Genomic DNA, 13521 nt, shown 5'->3' with positions numbered 1-13521 from the left:
AGGCCTTCAATCTGTTAATTAAAAACCCTAGAGCTAAAAAAAAAAAAAAAAAAAATCAGAATTTAAGCAAGTGGGCCAGTCCAAGGCTGAAAACTAAAATTTTCTGAATACAAATGTCAATCTACCCACAGAAACAATGAGGACTGTCATTGAAAAATATCATCCATGCACAAGGAATTGTTAACAGTGAATTTTCAAATTTAGATAGATAGCTTTTCCCCTTAAAAATGTATGTATATACCTTTTTTTAATAAATTAAACTGTGAAGGAATTACAAGAGTTCACCAGAAAGTACTTCTATAAATAGGAACATTTAATAATGTGAAAAATAACTTCCTAACTTAGTTACTTCACATACCTGTGTAGGGTACCCTTTCTGAGAATTTTAGAAGAAAGGCACCTGAAATTTAATTAAACCTTAGATTTTCCTTTAAGTTACACGGCTGGCTATCATGGAGTCTCAATAGAGACTGTGTCTAGACACTAAGGCCATGGGCCCCTGACACAAGTGAAATAGTGGTATGCCAGATTTGGACATTTTAGTAGAGTCTTAGGTGAGTACTAAAGTAAATTCCTTAGGTAAAAACTAAAATGCTCCATGAAAGCAAGAATACCATTGCCTGTCATATTCACTACTGCAGTCTTAAAGCATGGAACAGTGCTTGGTACACAGTAGACAATACATATCCGTATGAATTTAACCATCTGCTGACCAATTCTACATTACAGAAGTTCTGAGTCTATTTATATATTCTCTTTCAAGAGTATCCTTATTGTTCACTTAACATAGTGACTACCTGAACTAGCTGGATAAGACCTCACTACCTGTTCCTCTAACCTACTATTCTAGCTTCCTTTTTGCCTCTAGGGAAAATTGTGCTTAACCAAGGAATTAATCATTACACAGTTAATGGGATGATTTTCAAAATTCTGTTCATTTTTCAGAGAAAATAATTTTACTGCATACATGAACCATTGGTAATCTTTATAGATAAGGCAGAAGTTTAACAATTTCAAATACCAGCACTTTCTATATGGGTAGAAAGAAATACCACTCATTTCAGATCCAATAGTATTAAATCCACTCAAATCAGATCATAGATGTTCATTGATGTAGTTTTAAAACCATATATGTCTACTAATTCCTAACATTAACTTGTTGAACAAAAACAAACATGAAGTGTTTGAAATGTACATTTTAGAACATTCGGATAAACTCTGCCTTAAGTCACTGAATTACTGCCAGCAAAGAAACTTACCGCCTGTCACTTCACACATTGGTGTGATCGCAGAGTCATCTAAAGGCACACCTGTCAACTGTTCTGATTCTACTGACATGGTGCCAGGCAACCGCAACACTAGTGCAAAGAGTCTCTGATCCCAACGAAAAGGTTCCTTGGTCAATTCACTTCCAGGCAAAGGAGAATTAAGAGGTAAATGGAGCTGAAAATAAGGGGGGAAAAAATAAGATTCCACATGCTGTTTTTCCCAAAAGGCCACATTAATTACACATATATTAAAACTATATATCATCAGTCTCCTATCACTCAAAAAACAAGCTCAAAAACAAACGCTTATGAAGATACAGCTAAAATAAGCACCTGAGAGGTTGTTACTTCAATTTTCTTAAGCTTTTACTCTAAAGACCTCGACTGAAAAACATCTATTATTGTAATGCTTTTTAGGTTTCCATTCAACTAAGCACCAGGTGCTGGACTGCTTCCAAATAAATCATTTCATTTAATCATTAAAATAAGCCTATAATAAATATCTTATTATTCCTATTTTCTACATTAAAAAAGTGTCTCAGAGAGAAAAAGTGATTTGGCCTCCTGGGTCCAAGTCAGTACTTTTTCTGTTACATCACAGCAGCCTCAAACATCTCCAGTTAATAATTTTAATTAGGCTTCATTTTTTGACAAAACATATATTCCCAAAGCATCTGCATAAAAGTAAATTTTGTCACTCTAATTATATATTAAATATATTAAAGATAATGATTCTTACCACATCTGAGTAAAGGTAGAGGGCTTTTTATTTTTCCATGTGTTTTTTAATAGATGTTATTCCCCGAACCCATCAGACCTGCTAAATTAGAATCTTGGATTCTTAAGAATCTTAGAAGACACTGAAATGATTCTAACGGGCACCTCTGCACCAAGCAAGTAACAGAGGACCAAGAGAATCCACACACAAATCTTAGCATAACTAAATGGGGACAACCAGAAAGAATGTGTATGAAGAAGTGATGCAACAGCAGGTGTATAGCACTGAAAGGAAAGAAAAGGGGAAAGGGAAGGAAAGGTTGAACTGAAGCTCATCAAGCCTTTTGTTCTAGCTGCCTAGACACAGGGGACACAGGATCAAGTTAAATACCACCACAAGAAGCAGTAAGTCAAATCCAGCAAGTGGGACATCCTACAGGGCGGATGACCTGGCTTCTCCAATAAATCAATGGCATGAAAAAGCAAAGAGTGGGGAGTGGGGAGTGTTGGTGGAACATTACAGAATAAGAGACAAAGAAATCAAAAGCAAAGATTTTTTGAGAAAATATGGAATATATGTTACTGGAATTATTAATATTTTAAGTGTGATAATGACATGGTGCCCAGGAAAACAAAAATCTTCATCATTTGTACAATTCTTAAAAATAAGAATAAAGCCCAGGATTACCATATTCAGGGATTTATTTAGAGTTTTCTCTAAGGTACAGAAAATACTTTAAAATCATCACTTCCAAATTAATTGCCAAAGTTTATACTGCTTTGGTCATATAGCAAACATAATTGTATTGCTTATGACCTTTCTATTTCTCACCTCAAAGATTTCTGCACTTGATAAATTAGGGATTAGTCATTCCACACTGACTTAAGACTCAAGTTTCTTTATGAGTTACATTAAACAATTTAAAAAAAAATCAGATTCTACTCTCGGAAGAGAACTCCTAGTGAAGCTCTGCTAAACTGGCACCTCTCTGAGAGATTCATGCCAAGAGAATATGCTGCAAGATCGAAATCAGCCAAGGTTTTGTGACCATGGCCGGGGTCACGAGCTTTTCCTCTGGCACTGATCCTGCTTAAGGCAGAAGTCAGGACAGGCAGTAAGGATGGAATGTTGAAGAAATCTGGGCCAGGATGTTCTGTGAGGAAGGTTCTCTAACCTCAAAGGCTCCGTGACACTTGGAAAACAGTTCAGGAACTCCAAGCCCTTTGCTAATATTACCACACCCTGCCAGAAGATAAAGAGGAAAACACTGTCTCCATCATCTCCTTTACTCCAGCCCCGCCACCTCTGTACCTGGGAAGCACAACTACCAAGTGTTTGGTCATGTTCTAAGATCACAAAAAAAAGGAAGAGGGTTTTGAACTGTTAAAATAGTTACTTTGGGATATAATCAATACATGGAACTGTCTCAAGAACCCACTGGATAACAGCACTGCATAGACCTCATATATAAGCAGTGGATAGGACAAAGACCGACCCCAAACTGTATACACATACACACACAACTAATCAGATAATAATTTCTCTCTCTTTTCCACTTACAGACACAGACACACACACACACACACACACAAAATCAGATAATGATAAGCATCTACAAGGGAGACAATATACAACAAAATAGCTGGCCTTTGTGGAATGCCAGATCTGGAAAGTATTTCAAGTAAAATAAACAAAACAACCAAGAATGGTCACAAGCAAATTTTATACATAGTCATATCATTTTTATAAACTTGTCAAATTTTTATTTATTTTTCTATTTATCATTTCCCCCTCCCCATATCACTACTACCCCCTCTCATCAACAGAAGAGGAAAAAAAATCCCCTATAGCTGAAATGTGCTAGTAATATTGGAAGGAGCAATGGTAGGCAAACAGGGACAGGAAAAAGATAAAGAGCCTGAAAGAAAAATATTCTTAAGAAGGTTCAATTACTCCAAATCTAAAGTCTACAACTGAAATTCTAGCAGCATGTTAAAGTCACAAATGGAAGTTTTTCTGAATATATGGACTTTGAGAATCAAGACAAACTGCACATAAATCAAGAAATAAATATAAAATTAACCATAGGAAAAATGTGCAAAAATACAAATAGGTAATTCCCGAAAGAGAAAAATGGAAGAAAAAATAGCTAAGGAAATCCATATGGCCAGACAATACAAATTAAAATATTAGGGATATATCATTTTGCACCCATCACACTAGCAAAATTTTAAGGGTTGACAAAAGTGGTGACGTGTGTGTGTATATAGCAATGGAAACTTTCCATCATTCTTACATAAAATCATTTTAGAAAACAATTTGATAATATCTGATAAGCTGAAGATTAGCATACACTAGGACCCAGTAATGCCATCTCTAGTTATACATCTTTTTTTTTTTTTTTTAAAGATTTTATTTATTTATTTGAGAGAGAGAGAATGAGAGAGAGCACATGAGAGGGGGAAGGGTCAGAGGGAGAAGCAGACTCCCTGCAGAGCAGGGAGCCCGATGCGGGACTCGATCCAGGGACTCCAGGATCATGACCTGAGCCGAAGGCAGTCGCTTAACCAACTGAGCCACCCAGGCGCCCCTCTAGTTATACATCTTAAAGAAACTCTCACATATGTTTACAAGAAACCATGTAAAAGAATACTGTCTACAGCATTATTTGAAACAGGAAAACAGGAAACAACCTAGAAGTCCAATAAGGGAATCAATAAATAAACTGTGGTCTCTTTATAAATCAGAGTTGAAATGAATAAACTCAACTTCTAAGATCCAACATGGATAGATTTCAAAACAGTATTTTTTGAATATAACATACAATTCATGCATGCATACATAAAAGAACATAAATCATAAATGTACAGCTTGATGAATTTTCACAAGATGAATGTCCTTGTGTAATTAGCATTTTTATCAAGAAACAGAAACTTACTAATTTATGCCCCTCCAGTCATTATCCCTCTCCAACTGATCAGTTTTTCCTGATTTTGAACTTTACATAAATGGAATTACAGAATATGTTCTCTTTGGCTTATGGCTTCTTCCATTCAATATTACAGGGTTGAGATTCATACTGTTGCATATTTAAGTGTAGATCATTCATTTCCATTGCCATATAGCATGTGAGTGTAAAAAACAGCAAGAGAGGGAGAGAGAGAGATGGACAAAGGAACAGAGATAGAATATGTACTGCAGTTTATTTTTTTGTTGATAAGCATTTGGGTTGTTTCTAGTTTCTTTCTAGTATGACTAGTACAACTAGGAAATTATGGCATGTCTTTATGAAAAACCTAAATACACATTTCTGTTGGTATACACTGAGGAGCAAAAGTGCTCTTGTGTGAAGTGCCTGTTAAGTCATCTGCCTACTTTTTAAAAAATTGAGTTACCTTTTTTTATTGATTTGAAAAATTAGTAATATATTCTGGAAGAGTCCCTTGTTAGATATATGTACTGCAAATGTCTTTTCCCACTTTGTGACCTCTTTTACTATTTTAGTGGTATCTTTTGATAAAGTGAATTTATCTTAATATATTTTTTCTTCCATGGTTAGTACTTTTTGTGCCCTCAAAGATCATGAAAATTTCTTCTAAAAGTTTTAGTATTTTACCACTTATATTTAAACCTGAAATTGAGTCTGTTCTATGAGCTAGAAGTGGAGGTAGATTTTTTTCTCAAATGGATACCCAATTGACATACTATTGAAAAAAACATTCTTTCTCCACTGTTCTAGAATATCACCTTTTTTCTTATACTGGGGGACACTACAAGTGTGAGTCTATTTGTGAATCAAAACAGTATCAGATGAAAAGAAAGCCGAGATGCAAAATGACATACATGGAAAAAAGCATCTGTATGCACTGTTAAACATTTACTTAATCTAGTTTTATATATGTATAACATGTACATGTAGTAAAAGTGAGAAAAATGAACTAAAAAGCTATAGACCGAATTCAGGATGGGGTGGGGTGGGGAAGAGGGAAGAAAGTTAACATTGAGTAGGGGAACAAAGGAAACTACAGCTTAATGATCTGCAGTGTTCCATTTCATTTACTAAATTTTTAAAAATCTACAACAAAAAAGAACAAAACTTGGCAAATATGTAGAAATTTTGTATCATTTATTCTTATCCAGAATATCTGAATATGTTAATATGAAGATAACTGTCAAAAGCAAATAAAGTGTTCATTCAAGTAGTTAACTATTATGTTTTATACAAAATCAAAGACAAGAAAACTTCATACATGCCTCAACTTTATAAAGTAGATTAGATTATAATCACAAACCCCAAAGGTCACACATTTTTAAGGACTCCAACAAAGAGTTCTCCTTGATCAGCTATTAAAATATACTGCAAGAGGGCAGAATACTCCCTGAAAATTATGCATGCTCCTTTCAGTCATCATTTTTTATTCACCTACCAAATATTAGGCATGTTTAGGTCCTGGGTATTTAAAGATGCATAATAAAATGTGGTCCTACCACTCAAAGAGCTCAAAGGAAAGGGATCATGTTCCTAAAGGAATTTTTTTTAGAGGTGTGTTGGAGGATAAGCTAACCAGAAAACAACAATACTGGCTATGAAGATATTTACTGGCTTATTTCTGAACACTTGGCAGGAAAATAGTTTTATAAAACTTAATTGCAAGAAACTTTAGTACAAGAGTATTCAAAAGTTAAGTATCTAAACTGATGATGCTAAAAAAATTAGTCATTAACAACACTTACATAGTAGTTACTACTATACGGCATTGTTCTAAACCATATATATAGTTCACATATATATAATATATATACATATATTAATTCATTATATTATATATTATATATTAATTCATTTAACCCACAAAAATAAACAAATGAGACAAGCACCATACACTCCTATTTACAAATGATAAAAACAGAGGCACAAAGAATTCCAATAACTTTCTGAAAAGTACACAGTAAATAGTAAGGAGACAGAATTCAAACCCAGCTGGTCTGGCCCTTGATTCTGTGCTCTTAACCACTTCATTATACTGCCTAATCACTACTGAAACCATCATCTACATTTTTAAAAATCAAGTATTGAGATAACCATATAAAAAAACTAATTTATTAAATGGAAAAAAGAAAACTTTAATTATGAAAATAATGACTTTTATAAAAAATTTTAAATCATCCCTTTAAAAATCTAGTGATTTTTGGGCGCCTGGGTGGCTCAGTTGGTTAAGCGACTGCCTTCGGCTCAGGTCATGATCCTGGAGTCCCTGGATCGAGTCCCACATCAGGCTCCCTGCTCGGCAGGGAGTCTGCTTCTCCCTCTGGCCCTCCCCCCTCTCATGTGCTCTCTCTCATTCTCTCTCTCTCAAATAAATAAATAAAATCTTAAAAAAAAAAAAATCTAGTGATTTTTAAGCCAGTTAATTAGTATATTTTACAAATAATTTAGATTGTTTTATAAAACATCCTATGCTTTCCCCCTAGTTACTTCTTTATCCAATGTAAAGAGGTAGTAATATATTTTCTCCCTCCTGCTGTTCTCTCCTAATTCCCAAGTACATGAGTAATAACAATAATAAAAATAAGCAAGAATAATAGCTAGGATATTGAGCACTTACTATGTGCCAAGCACAATTCTATGAGCTTTTCATATATTTAATAAACCAACAGGATAGGTACTATTATTATCCCCATTTTAGAGATAAGTTGTTAATATAAGATTCCATGTCAGAAGATATAGGTTTGGAGGATATATACTCAAATAATCCCTGCTATATAATCAAGTTTAGACCATGTAAGGACTGCAAATTTTAAGAACTGGCTAAATCATATGCAATTCAATAATACAATAATTTTCCCATAATCATGACATTATTGGTCTTTATTAGGGTCTTCATAAGACGATACTTGGCAAAACTTCAGTCTAATGGACTTATTAATAAGCAAAGAAAATTATTGTTTATACTAACAAAGTTTTCTTTTTACTTGTATACAATTGAAGTTTTCTATATTATTTAATTTTATTGTATTTTTTTTTAAGATTTTATTTATTTTAGAGAGAAGAGTGTGAACAGGGGGAGGAGCAGAGGGACAGGGTGAGGGAGATAATCTCCACCAGACTCCACACTGAGCGCAGCGTCTAACTCGGGGCTTGATCCCACCACCCCAAGATTCATGACCTAAGCTGAAACAAGAGTCGGATGCTCAACTGAGCCACCAGGTGCCCCTCCAAATTATTTTAAATGATTCATTTCATTGATATCACCATTCCAGACATTCTTTGTAATTATCTTGGTAGTTGACAGAAAAGGAAATGTAACTCCAACTTAAATTCAGGAAAACTGTCCTATTTTTCCTTCTTTCTTTTGGAGATCTATCTTACTGCCTTTTCACCTTTGAGTCTTTCCTGAACTTCTTATTAAAAAAGAATAAAATTTATTTCTCCATACGTATAAAAAGTAAATGGCAAATTAGGTTTGTGATAGTCTATCATTAGGCTTGCTCAAACTTTATATTATAAAAGTGCAATTTCTCCTTCATTCAACTGCTTTGTTTTTGATTACGGTTCAAATCCTAATTAGTTGCGACTGTGCTAAGAATGGACTAAGGCTCAACTTAAATTTTAATTATTCTGTTATTCACTGAGCACCTACTAAAGCATGGCATTCTGTCAAGATTTAATAAGGACTATACCAAGCCAAATAATATTTGAGATGTTCTAGGTAGCTCACTTTAAGAGAAACTATTATAAAACCTTAGATGACCAAAATTCTTACACATTACTACTTATTTTTTAGACCTGCAGAATGCAAAAAATAAAAGTCAGCAAATAGTAAAAAAAAAAAAAAAAAGAAAAAAGGAATTTATTTTTAAAACATCTTTAATTCAGGAACTAAGCAGATTTCTCCTGGTACACAACCTAACTGGCTCCTCCCTAAATGATGGCCACACCAGAGCCAACCATGACAGTCAAGACTGACTGATCTGTACCAACACTTACGAGGTTTCCCTTGCACTTGGATGTTCTGCCAACCGGTTCTATTACAGAAGTAATTCAAATAGTAAGTCCTTTAATAATCATACTTCCCACCTTCTGTTTTCATGACCTATTTACACCTGGCACCTATTTACCTATCCCACCAGTTTGAGAGAGGGCAGGAAGAAGGATCTTATTCTTTTCTGTGCCCCACCCCCGACCATAGTATTTGTCAAATGAAATAAATGAGGTCCTTCCCATTCCCACAGCCGAAGAAAAGTACAAGAGTAAGAGCGGCAGAGTAAGAGCTGCAGTCAGAGCACCTCTCAGTCCTGCCAATAAGACCTGCACTCCCCGCAAACACACATACAGATGTGGATGCAAACACACAAACATGGATTCTATGGTAATGTTTGTGGGTGGGTCACAAAACCAGGTAGTCTTACCTTCAAGAGCTGGGAGGATTACTCTCTTACAATGTATGTACTTAATCTCTATGACCCTTGTATGCACCTACATAGAGGACACAAAGACATGAGCTGCAAACCTGACACCCAGGTTAGGGGGTGGCGAAACAACCATTCCATATGCTGAAGGCATAACAAGTACTTGGCCTAGCTCAGTGTACAATAGTCATAACGAGAATTTACATACGGACATACTTCCACTGAGGCCTACTACAGAATATAACCCCCAAATTCTTGCCTTATTTAGGATACAAAGAACATAACCATATATTATTTCTTGCAAAATTTTTTATCTCATACACCTAACCATCACTTTTCTTTATAGTTAATACACTGGCCTAGTACCAATGAACTTGGCACAGTATCAAAGAAGTACTTAGGTCATTATTAGTTTCTAATTTTTAATTGTTATCAGGTGAGGCCTTTTTAAAAAAATAAGAATGGAAATCACAAATCAAGCTATAACTCAGAAACCACTTAATGAAAGGCAACACATAAGACACTGTAATGTCCGGGCGCCTGGGTGGCTCAGTCAGTTAAGCGGCTGCCTTCGGCTCAGGTCATGATCCCAGGGTCCTGGGATCGAGTCCCGCATCGGGCTCCCTGCTCAGTGGGGAGCCTGCTTCTCCCTCTCCCACTCCCCCTGCTTGTGTTCCCTCTCTCGCTGTGTCTCTCTCTGTCAAATAAATAAATAAAATCTTTAAAAAAAAAAAAAAAAGACACTGTAATGTCCTATCTTCAAGAACGTGTAAATAAATAACTGTAATATCTTATGATATGTACAAAGTAACAGTACGTATGACTAGAGAAGGAATAGAATAAGTGATTATCTGGGGGATGAACCAGGGAAGGTTCACGGAAAAGCAGCATCTGAGTAAGTTAGGAAAATGAAAAGTTTACTAAGAATCTAGAACCTTTGCAGATTGGGGGGTGGCATGTGCAGAGTGAAGATCATAATCAAAAATACAGGAGGCAAGAAATAAAACAAATACTAGGATGAAAAACTAAATTAAAATTCAAAGCTGCTGGAGAGTAAAGTACAAAGGAGAAAAACTGAAGATTTTAAGAAAGCCTTTAAGAATGGGTAAGGTTTTAGGGGCGCCTGGGTGGCTCAGTCGGTTATAAGCATCAGACTCTTCGTTTTGGCTCAGGGTCATGAGAGACACTGAGAGAGACATGATCTCAGGGTCATGAGAGAAACTGAGCCCCATTTTGGACTCTGCTCAGTGGGGAGTCTGCCTCCCCTCTCCTTTTCCGTCTGCCCCCTCCCTGCTTGTGCACTCCCTTCTCTCTCTCTCTCAAATAAATAAATCTTAAAAAAAAAAAAAAAAAAAAAAAGAATGGGCAAGGTTTTAATATGGGGGAGATAGAGGAACAACATTCAGGAAAAGAGAGATTATGAGGGAAAAAACCAGAAGTGTTCAGGAAATTAGTAGCCTATTTTGGGTCAAGTTTAGAGAAAATATAAAAGAATGATAAGGAATTTTTTCTTCATCTACTCGTCATTCCCTAGTCTTTTCAGTCCATTAAAACAATTCCCACATGAAGTCACCCATGATCTTTTTTTGGTCACTGTGGTAAATGACAAGTAAGAGAAGTGTTCCAGGCCTAAGTCTTAATAGGCCTCACAGCTTCACTATCACCCCCTTGGGAGCCAGCCGCCTCATGAAGAAACTTGAACTTGACCACTGACTGATGAGACATCATATGGAGATAGAAGCCACAGGGACAAGCACCAAAGCGCCCAGGCAACAGTGAGCACCAAAGCCCCAGACTTATAAAAAAGGCCATCTTCAATGTTCCAGCCCCAGTTAAGCACCCAGCTGAATGAAGTCAACCCACAGAATCTTGAGAAACAATAAAATGGTTTCAAGCCTCTAAGATTTATGATGATGTGTTACACAGAAATAGATAATGGTGCCATTAAATCTAGTGGAGATTTTTCACAGTTAGCTTCCCAGCAGCATTCAAAAGTATTTACCATTCTTTAGAAAGACACTCCTCCTTTGGCTTTCACACTGGCATATTCTCATGGTTTTCCTCCTCTTCTCTGGCTGTTCAGTCTTCTACCCTCACTCACAACCCAGACTCAACCTTCAATACCATTAACTGCTACAGATCCTCAAGGCTTAGTTTTAAGCCTTGGCCAATCTATATTTTAAACCCTCAACCACTGCCCACAGCTTCTTTTACTATCTATACTCAGATAATATGAAACATTTTTGTATGTCCAGCCTAGATCTTTCTTCTGAGCACCAAATATTCTTCTACCTACTTGACATTTCCCTTGAATGGCTCAAAGGTACCTTAAACTCAACATTCAAAACTGAAGTCATGATTTTCCTCCACCTAAAATGATACTCTTTCAACATTTCCTAGCTCAGTGAATGGTACCATAATCTCTCCAGTATTGCAAGAAGTCATTCTCCCTCTTCCTTATCACACTCCCAAATGTAATATAATGTATGTCAGCAAATTTGGTTGATTTAACCTTACAAATATCTCTTAAAATGACTACTTCTATCTCTTCTACCATCACCAAGCTCCTTGGTCAAGCTATTGGCAGAACTAATGCAACAATGCCTAACTGGTCTTCCAACATCCATTTGTCTTCCCCTCCTCCACCCAATATCTCCAAATAAAACCCTTGGATGACCTCCTATTGCTTTTATATTAATAACAACATTACTTGGCATTGCTTCAAGACCTTTACATGGTCAAGCCAACCTTCTTTTCCATTTTATACAATGATCCCTTTTCTTTTATGCACTAAGTCACATTAGCTTTTTTCTAGTCTTGTTCTCAAAACATACTCCCTTTGGGGGGCACCTGGGTGGCTCAGTCAGTTAAATGTCTGCTTTTTGCCCAGGTCATGATCTCGGGGTCCTGGGATCGAGCCCCAGCGGGGAGCACGCTTCTCCCTCTCCTTCTGCCCCTCTCCCTGCTTTTGTACTTTCTGTCAAATAAATAAATAAATCTTAAAAAAAAAAAATACTCCCTTTGGGAATAGAGTCTTTGCACAGTCCCTCTGCCTGATATGATCATCTTTCCCACTTTTTGTGTAGTAAATCTTACTCATTTCTTCAGATCTTAGCTTTCCCTGACCTCCTTGACTAGATCTAGTGTGCCCTTATTGTAAGCTCTTATAGCAGATATTCCTCCTTCTGCAGGATATATGATAATTGCAATTTATTTTTATCTATGTGATATTTTTATTAACGTTTGTCTTCTCAACTAGACTAATGGCGGCAGAGCTCCTGTTTGTTTTTACTCACCATTTGATCCTTAGAGCCTAGCACAGTGTCTGGTTCACAGAAGAAACTCAATAAATATGGCTAAATGAATAAATGATGTATGGATAAATAAGGTGACTGGCTAAGTTGTAAAGGGCGCTAAGGAATCTAGTGAACGATGGAAAGCAATGAAACATTTTTAACAATAGAATAACACGCTCAAGTGGTGTGCTTTAGAATCATTACTGCCATGGTATGACAGGCTGAAAAACACCAAGACAACTTAAGGAACTAATAGTTTAAGAAAAGCACCAGGGTGACTGATGGCAAAAGGAATAGAAATGAGAGGAAGAAACAGGTTAATGAAAGCAAAAAGCAAGGGACTGATACCAAAAACAATTATAGACAAAAAAATATAGAATATGCTATGTCCTAGGCCCTGACACTTTCTCTACCTCTATTATTAAAGTGATGATATAACATGCTCAAAATGGTAACAAAGTACTTAATATATGACGCATAATTTTTTGTAAAAACTAAGTTTCAAATACACACACACAACCAGAAAAGAGTATTTTTCTCAAAAGATGTACAATAACGTATAACTACTCACAATTGTTAATATCCCAAATTATAAATTGTTAATAATATCTCAAAGTATAAAAAATCCAACATTAAAACTGTAATAAATTGTAAAGTATTAGATCAGATGTTTAATTTAAAGCATGTTGATAAAGAAACTTTAAAAATAAAAAATGGTGGGACGCCTGGGTGGCTCAATTAGTTAAGCATCTGCCTTTGGCTCAGGTCATGATCTCAGGGTCCTGGGATCAAGTCCCGCATTGGGCTCCTTGCTCAGCAGGGAGCTTGC

At 36.0% G+C, this 13521-nt stretch overlaps 1 protein-coding gene across 4 annotated transcripts in view; it reads right to left on the bottom strand.

The window, feature by feature from the left end:
* Nucleotides 1-13521, bottom strand: part of INTS6 (integrator complex subunit 6) — a 106701-nt gene that overhangs the window by 45647 nt on the left and 47533 nt on the right. For all 4 annotated transcript variants that reach the window (XM_081814900.1, XM_006745846.3, XM_081814901.1 and 1 more), the window contains one exon: nucleotides 1260-1443. In XM_081814900.1, the coding sequence (XP_081671026.1) occupies nucleotides 1260-1443 (184 nt within the window). The remainder of the gene's footprint in view (nucleotides 1-1259; nucleotides 1444-13521) is intronic.

The sequence above is a fragment of the Leptonychotes weddellii genome, chromosome 3 (assembly GCF_054177405.1).
Source record: "Leptonychotes weddellii isolate Sample4059 chromosome 3, ASM5417740v2, whole genome shotgun sequence".
Lineage (NCBI taxonomy): Eukaryota > Metazoa > Chordata > Mammalia > Carnivora > Phocidae > Leptonychotes > Leptonychotes weddellii.
Note: the sequence above shows the minus strand (reverse complement) of the source record. Positions and strands in the feature narration are given on the sequence as shown.